Source organism: Ostrinia nubilalis, chromosome 30 (genome assembly GCF_963855985.1).
Source record: "Ostrinia nubilalis chromosome 30, ilOstNubi1.1, whole genome shotgun sequence".
Classification (NCBI taxonomy): domain Eukaryota; kingdom Metazoa; phylum Arthropoda; class Insecta; order Lepidoptera; family Crambidae; genus Ostrinia; species Ostrinia nubilalis.
Genome location: NC_087117.1, coordinates 2,794,794 through 2,819,560, shown reverse-complemented (window position 1 = coordinate 2,819,560; position 24,767 = coordinate 2,794,794). Strand labels below are relative to the sequence as shown.

The window sequence follows — 24,767 nt, the reverse complement described above, 5'->3', positions numbered from 1 at the left end:
ATTTACAGTAAAAAAATTAAAATAATGGAAGGTAAATTCATAAAAGTAACCTGTGATATTTATAAAATAATAGTTATTTATATTTAATTAATATTATAATATGAATAATAACTATGTGCATAAAAATATTCCCCATATCTTCTAAAATAAATACAACAGTTAGGTTTCCTAGTTTAGGTAAGCAAATGGTCATAGATTCACTTCTCCTATATTTCAAGTTATACAAAAATGCGGGTTTTTAAGAAGTCCAGAATAAATAAAATAAATACACTGATCTGACTGCAAAATACGTTCACTTTTTTCTACTACGATTTCTGGCAATTTTTCTTATTTTCTTTTTTTAAGATTATTAGCAATTTGTATTGTATTGTAATTGCTATCTATATTTCGAAAAAAAAAAACAAATAAGATTCTTGATTGTATGTTAGAATGGAAAAAATATTCTTACGAGTAAAAAAGTTCATAATGTAAAAAAGTCATAACCATTTCATACAACAGTACAGAAGACTATTATTATACAACAATCGACATAAAAAGTATAAAAACAATGTACTAAAACATCGTGCATGGCAATATGGCAAAGTGCGACATTGGTCAGGTGGCCACCTTTCGTTCCCACCGCTGCAACTCCTGTGTAGCCAGGATCTACAGCTTGACCGCAAATAAAAACCCAACCAGTGAAGGCCAAGTTTGTTCCGGGGGAAAGTTAAATTGTCATTGGTAGAGATGTGCCGCTGAGAAAGTTCTCGTTCCCGGCAATATTCCCAGTGAGAATATTCTCGAGAACCGAGAACGCTCCCGGGAATATTCTCAGTGTTCTCGATAGAATACATTTAGTTTTAATTGTAATTTTGTTGTTTATGTGATATTATTTGCAATGTTTCGAAACTGGGCGTTAAGACTAGTCGTTATAAACAAGGCATGACACGTGTGAGTGAGATATTGCTGTCTTGCTCACTCTTTTCGTGGCGAACGCGTACCGCGGCTTTAGGACTCGGCTACGGTATTTGAACATCAGTGTGCCTCTGAGTTTTAAGGCCCTTGCCACCCTAGCGGATTGCAAGCGGATTCAAAGCGGATTTAAAGCGGAGCGGCAACGCGACGGAGACGCCGCGTGAAAATATCGTGAAGCTTCCCGAAGGCTGCCCAGCCGAGCTGGATTCGATGATTGACCTTTTTTCGAAGTTGAACCTACCTAACTGGACTGTTTGTCCCAGGTATACTTATTGTCAACAACTTTGAGTGTAGAGTCTCCAGCTTTTAGAGGAGTGGGTGCAACACGGTCTTTAGACATGATTTTTAAATCTTGTCCATGTTCATTTTGAGACCCACTCGTTGAGATACTCTATTGAGGCCATCGAGCATTGTGCCTAGATCGTCCACAATCTCGGCCATGACTACGATATCGTCTGTTGTCTGGGTGATGTGCTCGCCGTTGATATTTATGCTGAATCCGCTCTAGCCCAGAAGCTTAAAAACATCTTCCAGGGCGATGGTGATGACGTCTCCCTGTCTCACCCCTCGCTGCAACTGGATAGGTTTCGGGTCCTGGTCTTGAAACGGACTGTCACTGTGGCTTATTTGTACAAGCCTTTCAACACTTTAATGTATCGATGGTCAATTTGGCACAGTTGGAGAGACTGCAGCACTGCCCATGTCTCAATCGAATCGAAGGCTTTCTCATAGTTCACAAACGCAAAGCGGCTGATTATACTCCTTGATCTTCCATATAATCTGCCGTAGCGTATATTATTATGGTCTATCTATGGTACTAAAGCCTAATCGGAAACCGGCTTGTTCTGGAGGCTGAAAGTCGTCGAGCCTGCTAACGTGACAATTCGTAATGACTATCGAAAACAGCTTGTAGACATGGCTCAGAAGCGAAATGGGTCTATAATTCTTCAACAAGGTCTTGTCGCCTTTTTTGAAGATGAGTATCACCATACTTCTTTGCCATGCCGTAGGCGTTATTCCCTCGAGGATGACGGAATCGAGCAGCTTCTGAAAAGCCTTTAGTGCCGGCATTCCGCCTGCTTTCAGAAGCTCAGCCGTGATTACGGTGCCTTGCTGTTTTTCAGCTGTTTGAGAACCATTCTAATCGCGTACAGACTAATGTCCGGGATATATTCGGTAAGTGTCGGATCAATCTAGCTAGCACGTATTTTCTATAAAAATGTGTCAAATGATCCGTCAGACAAGCTATCCACAACTTATCCAGAAGTGGCGAAACTGGCCCTTACTAAGCGATTGTGAAATATGTCCTTAATGTCAAATAAGAATAGTTTAAAAAACTAAAAACACGCTTTTAATTACTAACAGCACTAAAAGGCCAAAAATCATCAGGACCCTGGACATCATCTAGCATTAAAGATCTCGAAAAGACAAATCCAATGACCCCAAACTCGATGTGATTCCGCCGTTTCGTTTAGGAATTCCTTTGGCCACCTTCCAGTCCCATCATCAGACCAGCTGGTACCACAATATTGTATTGTCATCTAATCTACATTATAATTGCCAAGTTTCATGATGATACAAGACTTAGAAGTACGTGTGATTCAGATTCTAAGATTCCATTACATAGTTAGTTACATACACGACGACCTAATAAAAGCGTGTTATAAACGAAAAAATGGACAGTTACAATATTTAATTACGTGTAAAAAGAAATTTCTGTCATCTTACATATCATTAAAACGACATTTCACGACGAAAAAAATAAAATATAATAAAGGTGCAGTTGCCGAGAATATTGCCGGGAAAGTTCCCGAGAATATTCTCGGGAACACTGGGAATATAGCCTTTCACTGCAAATAGAGTGTATTGTTTAATATACACTTATCTGTCGACTTAATTTAATACTAATTTACTTACGAAAGTTTGTTTATTTCCATTTGATAAACATGATTCTCAACCTTTCTCACTTAGGAGAACGCTCCCGGGAGCGCTCCCGAGAATATTCTCAGTTGAGAGAGCGTTCTCGGGAACGGCACATCAATAGTCATTGGACCCGCAACGAAATTAAGAAGAGCAATGACACTTGCACAAATATATTTTTTAAGGCTTTACTGGATGATTGCAGAGAAGTATTGACTATAATTTAACCGACCATACTATACTAATTTAAGTTTACCCCGGGACAAACTTGACCTTCATTGGTTGGGTTTTTATTGGCGGTCAAACTGTAGATCCTGGCTACACAAAAGTTGCAGCGGTGGGAACGAGAGGCGGGAATAGTCCCGTAGGGTACATACACCCGACCCATTCTGCTAACGTTTTGTTACGTATCACGCTTTAAATAAAGATTGACATAAATAAACTTTATGTAAAAATATTACGGTCTCTGTTATAACAAAATTACTTTTTAATTACGTAAGAAATGACTCAGTTGTTGACGCACGTAGCCAATTCTTTCCTTGACATAATATGACGTCATGACGCGCACATCTAATCCCAACTAATATTATAAATGCGAAAGTATGTCTGTCTGTCTGTCTGTCTGTCTGTTACGCTTTCCCGCTTAAACCTCGCAACCGATTTTGATGAAATTTGGCATAGAGATAGTTTGAGTCCCGGGAAAGAACATAGGATAGTTTTTATCCCGGTTTTTGAAACAGGGACGCGCGCGATAAAGTTTTTCTGTGACAGACAAAATTCCACGCGGGCGAAGCCGCGGGCGGAAAGCTAGTAAAGGTATATTCACATCTACGGGGCGTGCCTGCCTCTTCTCTCATTGATATGTAAGTTTAACATCTAATAAGATCAAATTAGGCTTAAATTCTATTGCACAAGAAGACGTATGATTAAACAATTAAGTATCGATCATGTAAAATTAATTTTAACAATAAATACAAAAAAAAATGTTCACGTAAAAAAACGACACATCCCACTAACGTCACTGGCACTAATAATTGACCTCTGGATGGTACTTAGTCATGTGATAGTTCAGACTGGCCTTCTGAACGAATGCCTTGCTGCACACAGCACACACCTTCCTCCTGTCTCCAGTATGTATCCTCTCATGCAGATCCAGAGTCGTCTTCCTCAAGAACGCCTTCCTACAAAACCGGCAATGGAAATCCTTGACCGTCTTGTGTTTGAACTTATGCTTGTACATACCTTCGAAGCTGAAGGACTCGTAGTCGCATGACTCGCACTTATACCGTTCGCCCATCATATGGAAATTGTTGATATGCTTTCGCAGCTGCACTTTAGAGTTGAATATCCCTTTGCAAGCGTTGCAACTGATTCTGTCGTCCACATTGTGTACTTTGAGTTTGTGTTTCGTGAGAGGCGCGGGCGTCATGAACTGCTCCTCGCAGAACGGGCATGGATACCTCGCTATGTGATAGTGTTTTGTCTTCACGTGAAACTTAAGCGAGAAAAATTTGTCGTAACGTTTATCACAGCGGCCGCATTGGTATATATCCCCGTCCCGAGTATAGTCCCCGTCGTTGAGGCGGAACTTGGCAGCTTTACCGTCTAGAAGAACAAAATAAACATTTCAGTTTGCTTCTTGGTTTTTCTTGAATGTTCTTTTGGGGCGTGCCAGTGACGGGGTGGTCGTTTTGGGCATTTTAAACAGGGCGGTTAAGTCACTTGTATGTTCAATAGGTTTTTTGGCGTACACGCCATCAAAATTTTATCGTTTTTGGACCTTAATACAAGGTGGTGAGGTTATAACGTGGTGGCAAAAATTGCCGTTGAAAAATGCTAAGGATACGGGCAAATATTGTAAGGTTTAAGAAAATGGTTTTCTAAAAAAATCCCTAGAGAATTCATAATAAACAAAAGTAAGAGTAATTATCGCAAAAAATAGTAAATAAATTAATATTTCAAGCCGCAAAATATTCACAGATGAATAAAATATAGTTTACGAATGTATAAATACTGTAAATAGATAAAAACGTACCAGTTAAGCTAAAAACCGCTCTATTCTGTCAATTAACGCATTTGCCGTTTAGAAAAAAATAATAAAACGCATCTTTTAATGTCGTAGAGTTAAAAGCCTAAGCCGATTCGAATGTCAGGGTAAAGTAGTTTATATTCCAATGGCATAAGAGTTATAATGTCACACGATACGAATAATAGTCAATTCAGATAAAAACACACAGAAAAATAGAATACAAATTGCACAGATACGAAAATGCACTAAAACAAATCAAAATTCAATGTTAGTGTTTTTTTAAGGTTTTTAAGTCATCCAAAAATTTATCTTTGAGAACTTTTTTAAATCAAATCATTTTATTTGTAGAACAAATGTGACGATAATACAGGTCTCTGAATCAGTATCCGAGTTATTTGCAATAAATTACATAACATCGATTTTTTTTATCGATTTTAATGTCGATTCTATCAATCGAGAGACAATAGTGCCTTAAGCAAAATCGAGACAGGCTCCAGGCTTTTTGATAAAAATGCATTTTCGTATCTGTACATAATACAATCGGTTCTGCATGGAGTTTCGAATATCCATATATGGTTCTTTATTGTTTGGAAGACCTTTATGTATATTTATAGAAGCTTATTACACAAATTAAAGAAAATTACACGGTCTTTGAGGAAAGCTGAACGTTTGATATCAATTTTAAACCTGAAATATGTCCTGTGAAATCCTATTCTCCTTTCCTAAAGATTATTCGTTATTCAATAATGAGCACAATACTTTAAAATCTGTATTAATCGTATGAAATAAAACAAGAAGGCCTTCTGACTCAAATTGACCTATGAACTTTTCAGTTGTCTCCCCTGCTATGTGGCCCTAAGTAAAACCTTTGAGCGTTTGCTAGCTATCGGCGACAAATTATCGTCACGTCAGTAGGTCGATGTAAGCTAATGCTATTCATTTAGGAAGCTGTGCTTTAGAATTATGGATAAATGGTGTCTAAAAACAATAGGGAATATGCAGTTTATAAAAGATAATAATTATACAATGTAAAAAAACTTTTTAAAAAGCATAGTTATCTTATCTTTACAAAAAATACTGAATTAAAACTAGAAATAGAAAACGTTGCATTCAACAGAGTAAATACAAATGAGTAGGTCATCTTCATAGAAACGCACCGAGCGCGGTTTGTATGTGAGCGCGCGCCAATACGTATGCTCACATACAAACCGCGCTCGGGCGTTTCTATGAAGATGACCTACTCATTTGTATTTACTCTGCATTCAACGTTCATTAAATTAGATGAGCGTGACGTCACGTAAAACATGCATATTCCCTATTTTCACTAAAAAAATCCTCAAAATTGAACCTTAAAACGTCTAGCTTTCGTCAAACACCCCGAAACTCCACGCGCGAACTTTTCAGTGTAATCAAGACACCTACCTTTCTTCTCCTTCCCGTCGTCCGCCGTCGAGTCGTCCACCTTCTGCGTCTTGTTCTGGGCGTGGCGGGGCGTTCTTTTGATCTTGGGCGGGGCTTTGGGCCGGCCGCGGGGCTTGCGCTTCTTTTTGGTCTGTTCTTGGTCAGATAGGTCGGATTGGACGTCGTCTGTAAAGGGATTAGTATTATAAAATAATGTCCTATAGACCTAATACACATTGACAGGGGGCGCCACCGTCAATACCGGATCGCTGGTTTCGATTTTTGCCACGTTAATCAACCATATAACATTACCGGAGGGCGCTAATATCAATACTGGGTTTAGTTTAAGCCTAGGCGAGACCACCGACTTTTAGTTGGCCAATATTTGGGCCCGATTCTAATTTGTATGAAGAATCGGCCGATATCAAATCGGTGTAATGTGCGCATTTCCATACATGCCCATACTGATTAACTGCCCGACTAAACTATCGGCCGACAAAAAATTAATTAAGATTTTTGCCACTTCACGTTTCAGAATCGTGGGACTATATTATTATCCCTATATTTTTGTGCATGGAAAATTCTAACATTTGTCAATGTCACTTCACCTGTGCATTTATGTTCTAAAGTCCGGTCGCCGAGCAGATAGAATTTCGTCCATTGACCCCAACCTATCCTTAGCTCTCGAGCGTAAATAAATTGCTATTCGCGCTCGCACACTCACTGCGGCCGCCCGTCGATAAGGATGGGTAGCTTGGGGTCATTGGACGAAATTCTATCTGCTCGGCGATCGGACTTTATCACGCTTAATCGCTTCATATTTACGACTTCCACGGCAAGAGTAGGGAAACACACTCTACTGAAAACACACGGTTAAGGCCGGGTAGCAGAGAAAATGGCGAAAATGAGGTTTTCATTTTTCATTTTTGAGGGACTAAACAGTAAAATTAAAGGCTAAGATTTTTATGGGGCATAGTTCAGGATATTTTCTAGGGCTATTAACGGATGGAAACACGATTTGATGAAGTTGACTCGATAGAATAAATTCCCAAAGTTACCTCTATTCGTTTTCTATTTATGGTTTTATTTTTAAAATAAGCGATTTGAGATTCTAAATCTTTTACTAAACTAAAGTTCAGAAATAACTTGAGGGCTTTTAACGGATGAAATTTTTATATTGCGTCTTATTTAGTTACTATGTTAAAAAATGTGGAAAAAATCGTCCATGACGGCTTGGACAATCTCAATCAGTCGCGCGGTGGCGCTTACGGAGGACGGACGCGTGTCAGTTTTTTGGCCGTGACAGTTCGCGATTTGTCAATATTTTTGACAATGATGACTTTGATGAGTCACAGTATAATAATATCAGTGTTACTGGAGAAAGCTTAAATTTTTGATAATTAAGAATTATCAATTTTGTCTACCTATTGAAATTTAAATCGTTCGCATCCTTTTAAACGAAGACTCTACTAATGATACATGGTACATTCCTCAAATATGAGACAAACCAATGAGTTAAAATTACATTTTAATAGTACCTACATACAATCGTCTTACACTCTTTAGAAGAGCACACTGACACAAATAAATAATAAAAAATACTGTCTAAGGTCTGTAGCTAAAGGTCAAAGCTGCAAGATAGAAGAATCTTCTAGCCAAAAAGATGGCAGATGCAGCAGATGTCAACGGATTTAAAACTGGAGTTCATGTGACTCCTTGTAGACTTGAGTGTCTAGAGCGTCCCTTCCTCCACCATGCGTAAGAATTTTCACAAAAATACTGTCTAAGGTCTGTAGCTAAAGGTCTACGCTGCAAGATGGAAGAATCTTCTAACCAAAAAGATGGCAGATGCAGCAGATGTCAACGGATTTAAAACTGGAGTTGATGTGACTCCTTGTAGACTTGAGTGTCTAGAGCGTCCCTTCCTCCACCATGCGTAAGAATTTTCACAAAAATACTGTCTAAGGTCTGTAGCTAAAGGTCTAAGCCGTAAGATAGAAGAATCTTATAGCCAAAAACATGGCAGATGCAGCAGATATCAACGGATTTAAAACTGGAGTTTATGTTTATCCTTGTAGTTTTGAGTCTCTAGGGCAGTGGTTCTTAACCTTTAAGTCATGAGGGACCATTTTACCAAATTTCTGTCTTGTCAGGGACCACCTCATAATCGGTCAAAACCAGTTTGACTGCAAAAATCAGTTAAAAGTGGTGTTTTCCTAATAACTTTAAAACTATAATTTGAACGAATTTTGCTATTAGTGAACAAATTTCTGCTCACGATGGACTAATTATCTGCTATACTCTCGACTCTCTAAAGCACAACATTTATAAAAATTTTGCTGCGGTAATGCACTCCAGGTAACCGTGTGTGATGCTCATTGCTCATAGTGATTTTCGATACAGAGCCCCGTACATACTTTATACATAAATTATGGAAAGAAAACACCCAGACCAATACAAACAAATATGTATGCAATTTTAGTATATTTTTATTTATTAATAAACAAAAAGACTGAACAAAATTGATGCGTGTACTGATTAATGTAATTAACTACATGCAAAGCTTTGTGAAGTGCAACAACTATAATTTATTATCCAAGCTCTAAATAATCGCTAATACGAGTAACTGATCATAAAATGTTTTTCCAATCGCTCAAGCTCCCGAGGATCTACCGATAGGTCGGGTGACGTAATCTTGAAATTATTTTAGCCGGCGCGGAACTTCCGGAAGGTCGGGTGACGCCACGCCTCTTTGAACCGTGTTTACCGTGTTTTTATATTCTATATTTATTCGATTCTAAAATATATTCCCAAAAATTTTGAAAGTTGTTTTAATTTGTATCACTTGGATATGATTGATTTGTATTAGAAAGTGCTGTGAGTGTGACGCTTGAACGGAAGGAAGTCAACCTAACCTAACCAACTGCGTATTTCTAAACTGCGTATTTCTATACTGTGTAGCCGCGAGAGCTCTTTGGCGCGCTGTCTTCGGCGAAGTATTGCGCGCGCAGATTTTGACAGCGCGAAATACCTACTTTAGCAGAAATACCAAGCCTTAATAGGATAAGCAAAATTCTATTACATATTTTGGTTTAGTCTGCCAAATAATCATATTTATTGCATAGAAAGAAATGAATCAAGGTATTAATAAAGAACAATAAATACTGACCAACTGGTAGGAAATCTTCATCGTCACTGTGTAGCCTTTCTTCTTTTACACCTGTAGAATGAAAAAAATATAATTTAATTGCAACCCTTGGTCACTACTCATGGGTCAGTGAGACCCTGCCAACTTTAAAACCTACGTTTACTGGCAATGGCCCCTAACGACTGCGAGTCCCCCGCCCGTGTATTTTCAGTACGGCGCTCGCTGCTTCGTATGGTGGGTGTTTCCAGTGGCTCGGTGCATTTTTCGCGCCAAAATAGCAAAGACAGGGTCACGGTGACCCTTGAGTAGCAGGGACAGGCGATAAAAAAATATTTTGTGATATTTTTTTTTACGTTTTTTTTATGCGTAAAATACTATTAGTTTGAGGGTTTGTTTTGCAATGATAGTGTAGCTTTTTGTCGTCGTCTTTTTCTTCATTTTGATTTGGTTTGTCATAGGTATGGGGGTAGAAATGCGCTCACGGATGAAGAAATTGTCAATGTTTTGTTGCTTGATGATGGTGATTTTAATGAGGTGGATACTTCCACGATACAAGGCCCCTCCACCTTTGCTTCTTTACACAGCATCAGTAAATCGACCAAACTTCCTACGAGGGCTTGATATGAAGTTTTGCGTACCTTACGCTCAGCAGCGAATTTGCAATGAACAGATTCCCCGAGAATTGCGTCTGATAACTTCAGGGATATACAAACTGCCTATGCCTGAAAGATCTGTTCCAGTTGTCTCTAATGTGGTATCTAAAAGGAAGCTTTGCGGCATTTGTCCCTATAAAAAAGGTCGCAAACCCAACAGTGTTTTTTCTTCGTGTAAAATACCCATTTGCAACACATGCTCAAATTAATGTTTGTCTAAACTGTTTAGTTAACAATTCAAGTTGTTATGTCATTGCATTATAAACCCTTTTTATTACATAATGTGTTTTACCCCATAATCCGCAATAGTTTTGAAGATATATAAAGTTTTATAGCAGGGTCAAAATGACCCTTGAGTAGTGACCGTGTAAAAAATATTTTGAGTAGTAGCCAAGGGGAGTCAATTATCATTATTTATCATCAATCATCAACTATTATAATGAGATGGACATTTATGAATATTTTATCCATTTTAGTAAGTAATGTATGTGTGGGACATCCACCCACAAGACGGACTAATGACCTCATAAAGGCAGCAGGAAGGCGCTGGATGTATGTCACTACCAACTAGTAAGTCTGAAAAGATTGGGGGAGGCCTATGTCCAGCAGTGGACGTCCTTTAGCTGAAATGATGATGATGAGGGCTTAGAGCCTTGCCACACTGGCGTATTACAAGCGGTTTCAACACGGAGGAGCGGCAGCGTTTTGCAAGCATTTTGTCCACCACTCCGCTTGCAAATCGCTAGTGTGGCAAGGCCCTTAGGCTAAGAACTCACGGCGCGATTTTCACCCCCGCCCGCGGCGGTTGTGGAATTGCGGTTTAATTTCAAAACTCACGGAAGCGTTTACGGTTACGATAAGAACTCACGGCGCGAGTTGTGCTAGTTTTTTCATAAGTGCGGGTGAAAATCGCGCCGTGAGTTCTTCTTAGCCTTAGTGTGAGTTTACATCAAACGTCGTCACTAATGAGCACGTAAAAGTGTCATTAAATGTATGAAAGATTGTACGCTCCTAGCGGAAACTTTCAAGAACTAAAATTTTCATATACAGGGTGTATCATATATGACGTAATGTGAGTTTACATCAAACGCATTTGACATTGATTGCGTTAAAAATATACAGGGTGTTAGGTAAATGGGTATATGAGCCGACACTAGCCCATGTTAACATGGGCATATAAATGGTATGGTGAAGTCAGAAAATTGATATCTTAAATTTCATTATTTTAATTTTCATACAAATCGGATTTTATAAATTTTATTTTGTATGAAAATTTAAATGATGATATCAATTTTCTGACTTCACCATACCATTTATATGCCCATGTTAACATGGGTTAGTGTCGGCTCATATTCCCATTTACCTAACACCCTGTATATTTTTAACGCAGTCAATGTCAAATGCGTTTGATGTAAACTCACATTACGTCCATTGGTTGATATAATTACAAACCTTCGTTTGGACTGGTCTTGACAACAATAGGCAAATCGACTTCCTGCTTCACATCTACTACGATGACATTGTCCGGATCCACTGTAACAAAGAAATGCTATGTTATGTATGTTTGTGTTGGTATATTTTATTAAAATTTCTTAGCGTTTTAAAGTTGCTATTCACGCGCCATCAAAGCATAATTTCGCCAGTGGCGCGGCGGCGGCGTGGCAGCAGGCTTCACGCGGCGCGTATAAACAGTGCAAAGGCGCGGGGGCGGCGACATGAATTACTTCCCAAATGACATTACTTATTGTGTCAATGTAAAATGAGTAAAAACTATGACGTCTATAAGTGTTCTGTCGTATCATCCTTTACTACATGAACGCCCGTGGATATTACCAGAGTAAATTCAAATGAGTAGGTCATCTTCATAGAAACGCACCGAGTGCGGTTTGTATGTGAGTGCGCCAATACGTATGCGGCGCGCACGCACACACTGCAACTCCCCGCTAAATGTTGTCAGTGTGTGCGTGCGCGCCTCATACGTTTTGGCGCGCTCACATACAAACCGCGCTCGATGCGTTTCTATGAAGATGACCTACTCATTTGAATTTACTCTGATATTACTGTCCATCAATGTGTTAAGAATGGAGATAAAATTGGTATTTTGTTTACAAAAACACGTGTTACATACTTTTCAAAGCGTTTCTACTGTATAATTCGTGGAAGCGTCGTTCGCAGTCCACCACTTGCTGCTTGAAGCTCCATGCGTCCTGCAACCGCATCATGCACGGCTCGCATATCGTGTACGTGACCAGGCCGAGAGGGCCCGTGACCGGGTTTATCTGGAACACCAAACATTACATAGTATAAAATAAGTTGCTTTCCGCTGTCTGTCCCTATGTATGCTTACATCTTTAAGCCTAGGCGCAAACCACCAACTTAGTTGGCTGATAGTTGGATCGGGCTGTTAATCAGCATGGACACGTACGATGTACAGATTTGGTATCAGCCGATTCTTCATGCAAATTAGAATCAGACCCAACTAACAAAACATTTAGTATCATCATTGCGTGCGAAGCCAGGGCTGGTCACTAGGAAGAATGTAAAAGTAAATGCACTGTAACATAATACATTATATGGAAGCCCTGGATCAAAAACTAGTGAAGACTGCATAGGCATATTTATAGGGGGCCGAGTGGGCTGTGCCCATCTAAGAATAGTGTTGTAGCCCCCACCCCAAATAGACCATTTGTGTACTTGGATGATTTTAGTCAATACTGAGGTTAACTAGAGGTGTCTTATTAAAAAAATTCAATTCAAGAGCAGAGGAATAGCAGAACAAGTAATGTTGATACACAAAGCAAGAGCGAACAATAGCATTTTAAAAGAATTCTAGTACAGTATAATGAAAGAAATTACGGACTTACAGTAATATCTAGCGTATCGTGTAACATGTCTGATAAAATTTCGTCTTCCCCGTCAATACAAGCCTCGGACAAGTTTTTATGCGCGCCCTCGCTGTGGCAGCAGCGACACAAATCCTGCTCAAGTTTCCAACTCTCCCCCGACATTTTTAAGGATTAACATTACACTGTGCAGGCTTAAATTACTTGTGACAACAGTTTTATCATAAATTTTAGAGAATTTTCACAAATTTTAATGTGGACACGCCGCCATTGTTGCTCTTTATTTTTTTAAACCAATCACAACATTAAGTAGGGAGGTACGCGTTGTGTTTATATTGTTCATAATCGAAAAAAAAAACTACATATTTCTATTGCTATTCAAAAATAATTTTGTAGGTATTTTTGGACAATAATTCGATTTTAATTTTTGTGTGTAATGAGGATTAGAGCTAAATATATATGGACAGAGGACGTCTCTCTCGCTGCAAGCACTGCAAGATAGTTAAATATTCGATTCTGTTATTCACTTCACTATCTTTAAAACTAAACGTAAGGGGCCGATTCTGAACTCTGTGTGCTTATAACGTCCGATTCTTAAAATGATTGAGAAAATCGTGATTTAAAATAAAAAATATACCGTGACTTCAAATAATTTGTATATGTATATGACTTTATCAGTTACACACGATAATTAATTTAAAAAAAATTAAAATCTTTGATTTTTTTGTAAAAAAAACATGAAAAGTCACACATCTTTATTGTAAAAGTTATTTATTTATCAGGACTTTTATAAACAATCAAATCAGCCACATTATATTCAGCATGATGCACTCTGATATGGTTTTTCAAGCTACATTTTTGTACAAAACAAACGGCGCAAGCACCGCACGACCATCTCTTATCATTTCTATGTATCTTCAAATGTTCCTTCAACGAACTCAGTCTCCCAAACTTTTTTTTACAGACCTCGCACTCGAAGTTTTTCTCGCCCGAGTGCACAAGCATATGACCAGTCAAAACGCGTTTCGTTTTAAACTTTCTACCACAATCCTCGCATGTATACTTTGCTTCTCTATGCACCATAAGGTGTTTATACTTGACATGATGATTCAAATTGCTGTTAGAGCTAAAAGTTTTGTCGCACTGGTCGCACTGCAAACTCAAAGGGGCTCGACCGTGCCCCTCTACGAAATGCTGCAACCTTTTCCTATAAGTTGGAAACGCTTCGTTGCAAATAGAACATGCGTACAATTTTTTCTCGTGAGCGTAACGTATATGGCTTTTCAAGGCTTGCTTTGTGGGCAAAATCTTGTCGCAGCTATCACATTTAATGGCATTCTCCGAATGCATCTGCACGTGTACTCTCAGCCTTTCTATAAGAAGAAAACACTTCCCACACACATCGCAGACATGGTTCGAACTATGTTCGTTCATATGCTTCGCTAGCGTTTTAAAGAACAAAAACTCTTCCTTGCAAACCGTACATTTAAATTTATTATCACCCAAATCGTAGCTTATGATGGAATCTTCTGGATTCTCATCGAACTTTACGCTGTGTGTTTCACTCAAATGAATCGTCAGTTCATCCAATTTCGTGCACTTTAAATTACATATTTTGCAAGATATTTCACTAACGTCCACCTTGACTTGATCGTGCGGTCTTGTGATGCCTTTTACTATGTCAATAAAGCTGATATTCGCATGATAATCTATGACATGGTTCTTCAGTTCTTGGAAGACTAGGAAATTTTTACTGCAGTAGAAACATTTGAAGTAGGCCTGGCTGTATTTGAAAGGGCAGATGGTGGAATGTTCTAATAGAAGGCCAACATTTCTGCGTGGTTTCGTATACTTCACTGACTGGAAGGCTACGGTTCTGCGGTCAACTTTGGGATCTAGAAAAGAAATATCATAAAAACAGGTTAGCAAATCTCTGTCACAAGCTATAATAATTTTTGAAAAGTTTTAAAGGTTATACCCTCACCTTTTTTGATTTGGATTAGTCTTTTCCGCCCTTTCTTTCGCTTGTTTATAATTGGTAGCCTTTTCAAGTTCTTTGGGGTACTCTTATCATTTCGCCTTTTCAATGTTTTACTAAATTCATCACTACTATTTTCTGATTTCACCGAAGGAGGTCTATCTGGAACTAAATTGATAAAAAAATGAACAAATAGCGCCAGGTATTAGGTAACCAAAATATAGCAACTTAATTATTATTAACCTACCTTCAAAGAAATCGTCGTGACCTGTGGTATCTTTCCTGTCATAATCATATTCAACTTTTACTTCATTTTCTGTTTTCTCTTGCTTATCTGGTCTTCTCTCATGAGTTTTCACATCTGTAATAGAAAACATTTTAAAAGACCAGCTCAGAATCATCACACTTCCTCCAGCTTTTTCAAAATGCAACAAACAAAGACTGAAGGTGTGATAATTATTTAGAAATACGTTAAACATCTCACAGAAATTGTACAGAATGAGATAAATGTAGTTCTAAATTAAATAAAAGTTTGGCAAGTAAAGGCACTCTTTCACTGAGGGCATAAAATGATAGATACTATTTCGTATAGTCAACAGAACATTCAAATACTAATAATTTGTATAAAAAGAATAATTTGTTGCAAAGTAGCACCTATTACAAGGACATTAGACGTGCCGTACATCCTGACTCAAGTTAAAAATCACGATGAATTAGTCTCAAGAAACGCTTATAGAAAATCCTAATTTTACTGACCACTTTCTTCACGTAGCCGAGCCTGACAGCGAGACACTTGCGCCTTGAAACACACCGCGTTGCGCAGTTGCGTTATACACACTTCGCAGATCTTTGCATTGATCTGATCTGACAACTGAAACCAGAATGAAAAATTTTATGATTAAGTTTTCTCTCATCTATTATTCAAAGCGAGATGATGTTCGTCAAAGCTGTTTACTAGTTTTTTAAGTCAATATAAATTAACCTTTTCAGACACCAGATTCCCCTTTAAAACTGCAAATAAGTCACTTAATATTTTCCAGAAAGCTACAACTTTCTATTGTTTTTGGTTCTCAACACAAGTTATTAAAGCTCAAAATGATCTGTTACTACAAGAAATAAATAAATACCTACATCTAACCCAAAACACTCCCCCAACATATCCCCATACTTCTCACAGCCCCCCATCCATTCATAAGTCTGCCACAAGCCCTTCTGGCTTTGCAGATGAAGGCAGCAGCAGCACAAGTCAGCCTGCTCTATAGGCACCTCAAAAACTGAGTTCAGGCTGAAAAAAGGAAAAATTTATTGAGCCAATACATCTACATGATTTATTTTAAACAGGCTCCTTGTAGGCGCATGAAAGGTTATGGTGCATTCTCTATTGTCATAATATTATTTATTTGCCAAAAATGAAACAAAAAAAAAAACCCAGGCAGATAATTTATATTGAAATGTTAATTCTCAATATACGTTTGATAGTACGGTCTCTTTTTTTATAAAAAAAAAGGAAACATCTGTTGGTAAAATATAAATAAACAACTAGAAGAAATCGCTATAATCGCTTAGGCATAAACTGCCTAAGGCGGGAACCGAACCCACGACCTTTCGCTTGCCGGGCGACTGCTCTTCCATCTGTAGGTAAAGTCTCAATAATTTGTATGTGCCCACATGGGACTTATCTGAAAAAGTTTGAGAAACAGTGCCACTTAAAAGTCAGCAGTTTTATTTACTTACAGGGAATAATTACTGTTGTCTTCAATGTTTCCGCCTTGGCACTGTTTCTTCAAGTTGCTACAATGGTCGTTATTAAGTACATTCATCTCTGTAGTCATTTTTTCTACAAATACGTGGGAGCGTAAGGTTTTTCTTGCTAAAATAATTATTTAAGATTTAATTAAACTTAAAATATCATGATCCTAACTTTGTTCCATTTGTTTTCAATAAATTGATGTTTTAGAAAGATTTTTTTAAAATTAATTCCATAGAAGGCAACGCAATCACAACAACAACAAAAACAATGAAAAAACAACAACAGCTGCCCCCCTAGACAAAACGCACAAAATGCGGCATAGCATAGCACCATAATCGGTCATTTGCTAGGGAAGTGGCGACACTATAGGTGTACCAGAATCTCATGGCAAATGGGGAAAATAAACTTTGTTGAGTGCAATACTGGGGAAATTGGATTAAACGATCTTGATACTGTTTAATTTTTATTTATGACTAATATTAATGAACATGAAGTACGAATGCCTACCTATACATTTTAGGTATGTGTATGAAGAATGTTGTTATACATCGGGTTTTTAACATAGGAACATGTCTTGAAAAATAAGTAAACCGTATATTACTGTACCTAAATAATTTTATTAAGTATCATACTTATAACTTATCACTTCATTCAGAACTAGAAAACGATTCTAAGAACTCCACTTGCATTTCTTGTTCTTCAAATAGATGATCAAGTTGAAGAGGTATTAATATAATATAAATCGCTTTTTCAGCATTTCAATTACTGAAACTTGCTTGATGAAATCTTTTTCAATTTTCTTTACATGGTCATAACATTTTCACCATTCCTTTGCACCAATGCATGAAATACACCTGAAAACCCCGATAAAGCAGCTATTAGGTAAGAATAATATAAAAATAAACATAACCCTCCTTCTGACGCAGTTAGGTAATAAACTAAATGTAGGTATAGCCTGACCAGGAACATAAAAACCCTCGCCATGTTGCGGAAAACTAATGGTACTAATTTCTTTTAATGGCAACAGTAACTGAAAACTTCATTGACATGTCACCTTGCATGTCAGTCTATTGCTGTCAAAGTGTAAACAAACTTTATTTTAAATGTGCGCAATTGGTTTTATGAATTAAATTGCTAAAATATTTTTATAGTCGTGAAAGAAAAGTGGTTCACAATGTGTTAAAGTATTTGTCGAAGAGAAATACTAAGGGTTCGGACAATATTTTCATTGAATAATGTTTCCGACAAAGGTTGTCAAATTGACTGACATGTTTATCGTATAGTACAGTCCACTATGAAAATTAGCTGTGGTTTGTTTCAACTACCTATTTTAAAAATGTTGTCACTTTCTAAGTGTTGAATTTTATAGGATTGGGAAAGAAGTACCGAGTTTGAAGCGTTCATGAGCAGACATTGCAGTTGAATATTCAAGTTTTGAATTTGATTATTGATGAATAATAAAATAAATTCTACTAGCTCGATTGATGGTTTCATTTAATTTATTTAAATCAGGTTACCTATAATAATATTTTTTCGTTAATTTATGAAAATATCAAATTAGCCCGTAATCCTGAATCCTGATACATAAAGTTAGCCTATTAATTTAACACAGGTACGACTGTACTCAGTGTTGCACTATCAAATGCAATTGACGCGCCTCTATGCCAGGGTTTTTATGTTCCTGGTCAGGCTATAAGTATCAAAACATTTCACTCCAACTTACTGTCAACTCAACGACGCGCTTTAAAATCAAAGATTGACTTTGAATTATGCCTTATTTTACAATACACTTTGAAAACAATATGACTTGCTTGAGTTTTTTCGTCTTTTTCACAAAAATAACAAATAGGCATGAAGAGATTACAAAATTTCTGCAACGGCTGACAGATCTCTTGATTTACTTTGACAGGTGACAATAAAGCCATAGACAATGGCCATATGAAAAACACACTTTTCCAATATTTTTGTTTGCCATGAGATTCTGGTACACCTATAAACTAAATCGAGAAATTAGACATTCAGATTGATGTCAAAGGAGACGTGATGGTTTAATCGGAATGAGTTGGCCATGACCTTGATAGTGGACCGAAAATCACCGTATGGTTATTTTCTCGTACTTTCATAAATTAATTCTAATGCTCAGTCTGATCCAGCCTCTATAAAGTAACGACACGTAAAGAAAGACGTATTTTTTAAATAGGGACAGCACGTCATTTGATACAAAATAGCTTCCATTACATTCCATTACAACTGTTTAGAGTAGGCGCACACCGTTGATTTTTCGTCGGCCGATAGTTTAGTCGGGCAGTTGATCAGTATGGGCATGTATGGGAGTGCGCACACTACGCCGACGATTTGACTGATTCTTCATACAATTTAAAATCAGGCACAACTATCGGCCAACTAAAAATCAACGGTGTGCGCCTACTCTTAAGATCTCACTCAAATTTTTGCTGTCCATATTTTCTTTGTCGTACTACCTACTTCGCTCCGTGAATTTTGTTTAAATAAATAAAAAACGATTAAAAATTTTAATATTTATTTATATTACTTGATTAGCAAAAATATTAAATAAATACATAATATCGCAGTGATTATGGCAGAAAGAGTACAATCATAAAAGAGATCAATAAATAACCGATAGCGTGAGCAAGCTAATGTGGCAGTTTTTCTCTTACCAGTTACTGTAGAGCAAGGTTTACTTTTGACACCACTGGCGATTGAAAAGATCCTACTCTTTAATTACAGTGGTGCCATCCTGGTGCGTGCAAATGCGATAGTCCTCCTACCGCTTCAGCGATTACCAATGTGCGCCAGTCTTCGCCACTACCAAGTGACAGTTACTTCACAGTGGCGCCAACTGGTGCCCTCATTCTAACTCTAGGCACCGACCACCGATTTTTAGTTGGCCGATAGTTGGGTCGGGCTGTTGATTAGTACCTATGGAGATGTATAAGTGCGCACATTACACCGATTTGGTATCGGCCGATTCTTCATACAAATAGAATCGGGCCTAACTACTTATCGGCCAACTAAAAGTCGGTGGTCTGCACCTAGGCTAATGGAAAAGGCACCTTGATGGACCAACGATCTCAAGGGCCTTAGTTCTAATTCAATGTTTTGATTTTTCATTTAAATTTTGACTAGAAATCACATCACAGTAATACATATTCCAATTCACAATTTGCTCAAATCAGCCTCCGGATGATGGACTTTAGTGTGGTTCTTCAAACTGCACTTCTGTATAAACGCGGCTTTACATATTCCGCAGACGTACCTTTTATCGTTCATATGAATCCTTTCGTGCATTTGCTGTGAATACGACTTAGCGAATTTCTTATTACAGAACTTACACTCAAAGTTTTTGGCACCAGTGTGGACATCCATATGCCTCTGCCATATCCATTTGTACGCGAAAACTTTCCCACATATTTCACAAGGGTACTGAACCGTCTTCAAGTGGGAATACCTTTTATGGGCTGCAAGTCCCCCAGAACTAGCTAACTCGCGTCCACAAATATCGCATTTAAACTCCGGCTTCTTCACCTTATGCCGCTCAACCAAATGCTTCAACCTGTGATGGTACTGCGTAAAACTTTCAGAACACTCCGGACATTTGTATGGAGCTTCGTTATGCTCCTTTCGTATATGGTAGTTCCTTGCTGCCACAGTCTTAAAGTCTTTGTTGCAATGCTTGCAGAATATATTCGTCCGTTTGTGCATCATTATGTGCGTCTGCAGTCTATGGTCCGATATGAATTTTTTGCCGCACACGTGGCACATAAAACATGTGCTATGCTCATTCATGTGGACAGATAGGTTCTTGAAAAACCTGAACTGTTTCTGACACACACTGCACTTTAACTGCTCGGAGCTAAGATCGAAACCCAAAATTCCGTGAGGAGGTTTCATCCGTAAGTTCTGATGATAAATCTTTTTGTGGACTTCCACCAAATGCTCTATAACACTGTCGATGTTTTTGAAGTTTTCCCCACAAAGTGTACAGGATATTTCGCTTAGATCAGCCTTTATTAAATCTCTAGGAGTTTTTAGAGACACGTTAATCTCTTCTTCCGTTATATTCCTGTGGGAATCCATGTGGGATTTCAATTCTTTGAAGAATAGAAACCCCTTTTCACAATACAGGCACGCGAATTTACTGTTGTTTATATGCCTGAAAGGAACTACAGAGGTGTTTTTGAGAACTAAAGTTATATTGGAGCGAAGTGAGCGGTTGTCGATGATGCTCTGTGAAGGTATCTTTTGCTTTCTTTGCACTTTAAACGATACCAGCCCTAATTTATTCGCTGAAAATAAAATACAATATTTGTTAGCGTTGTAGCAATTTAAGCCTATTTTAGTGACTCTTTTTCAGTCTATAGACATTGGGACAGGAATTTACTTATGACATTGGACTTAATGTCTGAATAGTAACTGAGTTCCTTGCGGTGCTTCTTCTCAGCACAGCGACCCATTATTTGTCCCGAAGCAGTGGTAAGAACCGTTTGGTTTCTGCCTACTATCAATCCTGCCTGTCTATAGTCTGGTCTGCCAGTACGTAGAATTTTGTCTAAAGACCCCAAGCTACCCATCCTTATCGTTTGCGCGTAAATATTGCTGTCCCGCTCGCACACTCACTGAGGGCGCCCGTCGCACAGTCGCTACAGCAATATAATTACGCGCGTGCGATAAGGATGGGTAGCTTGGGGTCATTGGACAAAATTCTACGTGCTCACAGATCGGGCTTTAGAACTCTAGAGATGGCGCCTTCAGTTTTACTCAGGGCAACCAAACCTCCTGTCATTATCGTGAACCCGCATGTGTTCTTTCAAAGTATAACTCCTCGCGTACGATTTACTACAGACATTGCAAGAAAACGGCTTGACTCCTGAATGTTTAAGCATATGCTTTTTCAAGCCATGATTCGTAATAAAGGCCATGCCACACTCAGAGCACTTTTTATTCTTATGCCCGTGAGTCTGGCGTATGTGAGTCGCCAAATAATGTTTTATATTGTACTCCCTACCGCATATAGGACATTTGAACTTATGCGTTATGTTGTGAACTTCCGACATGTGTTTGATCCTCTCATTATAATGTTTCATGGGCTTAAAACAGATCTGGCACTTCATTTGTCGCTTAGAGTGAGCACTCTCCATGTGGTTAGCTTGGGAAGTCTTCGTCTTCAAAACCTTCCCACATTCGGAACAAGGGAAGTTTCCAGATTCGTGAGTGCGTTTGTGAACCTTAAGCCTCTTAGAATTAAGGAACGATTTCCCGCAAACCTCGCAAATACAGTTCGCGTAATGCTCGTTTATGTGGGTAGTCAGAGTTCGGAACACGTGGAACTCCTGTTTGCAAATATGACACGTAAACGGACTGGCGTTAACCTTATAATCGGCTATGCACTCGTTGTAAATGACTTTACTGTGCGCGTCGCTAAGATGGCGGCGCATTTCGTTGACATCTGTCATCGGCGAGTGACAGTTGCGGCATTCTAAATTCGAAATGTCGATTTGGAGGGAGCGCGGGTAGCGTTTTATTTTTTTTATTTCAGAGTCTACATTTGAGTGATCTTGGAGGGTGTGGTTTCTGAGGAGGTTCATTTCCATGAATCCTTGTGAGCAGAAGAAGCATTGGAACCAGCTCTTGTGGTGACGGAAGGGGCACGCGGTGGTGTGTCTAAGGACGACGTCACACGTCAGCATGACGCGTTTCCGGTCCGATAAGTGCTTGGCACCGTTCGCCCCGGTATGCGGTGGCCCTAAAAATAAAATGCTATTTATTTGTTTGATTACCACCGCGGCCTAGTTATAAAAGTCAAATTACTAATATTGATACCTTAAGTCGGATTTTTCTCGTCTCACAACATAACCCATAAGTCAAATATTTTATTATTATCGCCAGCAGTCAAGCAGCCACAAAATTAGAAATTTTTCAAAAGATTTAACAGGTTGTTTGGATTTTCACATTATTGAGATGGAAAATTACAAATGTGAAGGCAAAATGTATAAGAATTTCATTCAATATGTTTTATAAAATTGTAGATACAGTTTACATAAACTACCAAACTATAAAAATAAAGATGAGCAACTCTGAATCAAAAATAAGTTAAGAAATGACCTCAAATAAAAAATAAAAATACCTCACTTACTCTCAACATTGGGAGTTTCATCTTTTACATTTCCAATCACAGCCTTATTATCATTGCATGAAGGTTCATTCTTATCTATCATGTTGGCAATAGGCGTATCTGAATCGTATTCCGTTTTAGTTTTCTTTTTCTTTTGTCTCACTTTATCTGTTTTCTGTCTCTTTCTCTTTTGTATTCTTTTTTCAGGTTTTACAACTGGAGGCGATATTCGATTGTTTTCGTCTGAAAGGAAAAAAATTGGAGTCCTATAACTAATGAAATAAAATAATAATAAAGTCCAGTTACCAGCCACTTAGTGTGATTTGAATTATTATTTTTACTTTAATTTCACCAAAAAGCAATCCTAAGATCTTAAAACAAGAACATTAGGTTCTAAATAAGCTTTTTAAATCCCTTCTAATGAGGCTGATATATTGTAAACTTTAATTCATATAAAATAATGTCCAAAATCAAAACCAATAAACAAGATATTTACCTTCAGATGGGACTCCCCTATCACTGAAACCATCAGCTTCTGGACTGTTAGCTTTGACATTTTCTTCTAATTTGACTGTCACCATGCCAGTGTTATGATCTGTAATGAAATAATTTTATTAGATAAGGGCATAGCAGTATTTAACTAGCTTATAGCAGATGGAATGGAAAGATGGCAGCTACTGCTTAACACACAGTGGTAACTTGTGTTGCTGCTGTGTGAGTTGTATACAGTTGACCAACCAACCAAAAGACATGCCATTATGTGAGACAAAAACAAGTTCTATTTATGACAAACAAAAATTTAGGATGATTATAAATAAGTAATGTACCATGAAATAATGTGAATAAGTAAAATTTGAAAGAAAAATGTTTATTAATTAAATTATAAACAAAACTAACTTGGAAACTTATTGGCAGGGTGTGCATTGAAGGAAGAGTGATTGTCTGTTTATTAACAGTAGATTCATTATGGTTGACACAGGTGATACAGATACATACAGATTACAAGAGAATTAAAATGGAAAGAAGAAAGAAAATTTAAAATCTTATAATACAAGAGAATTTCATACCTCTACTGCTGCAGTATTCCGTAAAATGTTTCTCCGCAGCCCTGACCTGGTCGCGGAAGCTGCAGGCCTCCCTCAGGTGACCCACACACAGCTTGCACACCATCCGGCTCGGGCCCCACTCCGAGAGATAGGACAACTGGGGAATGAAGGCAGACATCTTGTTTAATTAAAGAAAAAAATAAAAAATAATTTATTTAGCACCTTCAGGGATTTAATACATGGACAATATAAAAAGAATACATAAATATAGTAAGCCTTAAGTTCTATAAAGGCTACTTAGTCAGCTATAATGCATGTCTAGGCTGTATTAAGGTGATAACAATTCTAATTAGAATCCAGTTGGATACAAAAAACTTTTAGTCACAATATATTTATTACTGCAAAATCTACCGGTTAGCAAGCAAGATAAAATGTTAAGCTCACGTTTTTAGAAACTAGAATACTCACAGTAATGCCATAACAATCTCGAAGCATTTCAAAATACACTTCCTTGATTCCCGAATCTGATATGTAAGAAGCTGTGACATCCCACGTCCCGCTGGCCGAAAGGCAACACCTGCATACATCTGGCTGTGAGACCCAGCTGTTTATATTTTCTAAATCCATTATTTTAAGTTAAAATTTCACTAAAACAACTGCTGCAAAGATTGGCAAAGATACAATTTTTTTTATGATTTTTTGACATTTATGCACAAATTATAATACCATCAGATTTAATAGTTTTGGAAAGATGACATTTTAGGCAGCTTATCTCTTTTACACATGCACAAGATAGTATAATAGGAAAAGAGAAAGAATAAAAGTTTAAAAAATTATTGACCTTTCAAATATGACTGCATAAAATTCGTTCAGAAAAGCTGCTTACCTTTATTGTTTATGTACTTTTAAACA

General features: G+C 37.8%; 5 protein-coding genes and 1 long non-coding RNA gene across 17 annotated transcripts in view; 1 reads left to right on the top strand and 5 right to left on the bottom strand.

Moving 5' to 3' along the window:
* LOC135086218 (zinc finger protein 569-like) overlaps window positions 1-13,232 on the bottom strand; it is a 33,854-nt gene extending 20,622 nt beyond the window's left edge. For 9 of the 10 annotated variants that reach the window (XM_063981035.1, XM_063981037.1, XM_063981038.1 and 6 more), the window contains exons 1-5: window positions 12,970-13,232; window positions 12,234-12,384; window positions 11,558-11,638; window positions 9,474-9,524; window positions 6,326-6,490 (exon numbers count right to left, since the gene is read on the bottom strand). In XM_063981035.1, coding sequence (XP_063837105.1) covers window positions 6,326-6,490; window positions 9,474-9,524; window positions 11,558-11,638; window positions 12,234-12,384; window positions 12,970-13,113 — 592 coding nt within the window. In that variant the 5' untranslated portion in view covers window positions 13,114-13,232. Of the gene's footprint in view, window positions 1-3,126; window positions 4,480-6,325; window positions 6,491-9,473; window positions 9,525-11,557; window positions 11,639-12,233; window positions 12,385-12,969 lie in introns of those variants that run through there. The other variant, XM_063981040.1, reaches the window with a different exon arrangement.
* The window catches only part of LOC135086216 (gastrula zinc finger protein XlCGF26.1-like), an 80,538-nt gene that overhangs the window by 44,295 nt on the left and 11,476 nt on the right, over window positions 1-24,767 (top strand). The gene's annotated exons all lie outside the window — the stretch shown is intronic.
* On the bottom strand, window positions 13,689-16,957 carry LOC135086215 (zinc finger protein 675-like). Of its 2 annotated transcripts, XM_063981024.1 has the most exons (7): window positions 16,848-16,957; window positions 16,661-16,717; window positions 16,058-16,211; window positions 15,683-15,797; window positions 15,174-15,287; window positions 14,933-15,088; window positions 13,689-14,843 (listed from the first exon to the last, which is right to left on the bottom strand). In XM_063981024.1, the coding sequence occupies exons 3-7, from the start codon at window positions 16,109-16,111 to the stop codon at window positions 13,720-13,722; spliced, it is 1,563 nt and encodes a 520-aa protein (XP_063837094.1). In that variant the 5' UTR covers window positions 16,112-16,211; window positions 16,661-16,717; window positions 16,848-16,957; the 3' UTR covers window positions 13,689-13,719. The 2 variants fall into 2 exon arrangements, with proteins under 2 accessions (XP_063837094.1, XP_063837093.1); XM_063981023.1 differs by having other exon boundaries at window positions 16,661-16,957.
* Window positions 17,127-18,483, bottom strand: LOC135086240 (uncharacterized). Its single transcript, XR_010260339.1, has 2 exons — window positions 18,400-18,483; window positions 17,127-17,530 (listed from the first exon to the last, which is right to left on the bottom strand). It is a non-coding gene; the product is annotated as an uncharacterized LOC135086240 (long non-coding RNA).
* LOC135086242 (gastrula zinc finger protein XlCGF8.2DB-like) lies at window positions 19,753-20,966 on the bottom strand. Its single transcript, XM_063981064.1, has one exon. It carries the CDS (start codon window positions 20,772-20,774, stop codon window positions 19,854-19,856), a length of 921 nt encoding a protein of 306 aa, XP_063837134.1. The 5' UTR covers window positions 20,775-20,966; the 3' UTR covers window positions 19,753-19,853.
* Window positions 21,436-24,757, bottom strand: LOC135085954 (gastrula zinc finger protein XlCGF48.2-like). Of its 2 annotated transcripts, XM_063980739.1 has the most exons (6): window positions 24,742-24,757; window positions 24,324-24,432; window positions 23,877-24,012; window positions 23,306-23,404; window positions 22,831-23,052; window positions 21,436-22,440 (listed from the first exon to the last, which is right to left on the bottom strand). In XM_063980739.1, exons 2-6 carry the CDS (start codon window positions 24,348-24,350, stop codon window positions 21,452-21,454), a joined length of 1,473 nt encoding a protein of 490 aa, XP_063836809.1. In that variant the 5' UTR covers window positions 24,351-24,432; window positions 24,742-24,757; the 3' UTR covers window positions 21,436-21,451. The 2 variants fall into 2 exon arrangements, with proteins under 2 accessions (XP_063836809.1, XP_063836808.1); XM_063980738.1 differs by lacking the exon at window positions 24,742-24,757 and having other exon boundaries at window positions 24,324-24,510.

What these genes read in the sequence shown, in the direction of transcription:
- LOC135086242 (XM_063981064.1), bottom strand. Translation starts at nt 20,774, where the DNA reads ATGGATTCCCACAGGAATATAACGGAAGAAGAGATTAACGTGTCTCTA.
- LOC135085954 (XM_063980738.1), bottom strand. Translation starts at nt 24,482, where the DNA reads ATGGATTTAGAAAATATAAACAGCTGGGTCTCACAGCCAGATGTATGC. An exon ending in GAGATTGTTATGGCATTACT is followed by an intron (nt 24,013 to 24,323) that starts GTGAGTATTCTA and finishes TTCATTCCCCAG; the next exon opens with TTGTCCTATCTCTCGGAGTG. An exon ending in GGAATACTGCAGCAGTAGAG is followed by an intron (nt 23,405 to 23,876) that starts GTATGAAATTCT and finishes ATTTCATTACAG; the next exon opens with ATCATAACACTGGCATGGTG.
- LOC135086215 (XM_063981023.1), bottom strand. Translation starts at nt 16,758, where the DNA reads ATGACTACAGAGATGAATGTACTTAATAACGACCATTGTAGCAACTTG. An exon ending in GACAACAGTAATTATTCCCT is followed by an intron (nt 16,212 to 16,660) that starts GTAAGTAAATAA and finishes TCCTTTTTTCAG; the next exon opens with CCTGAACTCAGTTTTTGAGG. An exon ending in ACTAATCCAAATCAAAAAAG is followed by an intron (nt 14,844 to 14,932) that starts GTGAGGGTATAA and finishes TTTCTTTTCTAG; the next exon opens with ATCCCAAAGTTGACCGCAGA.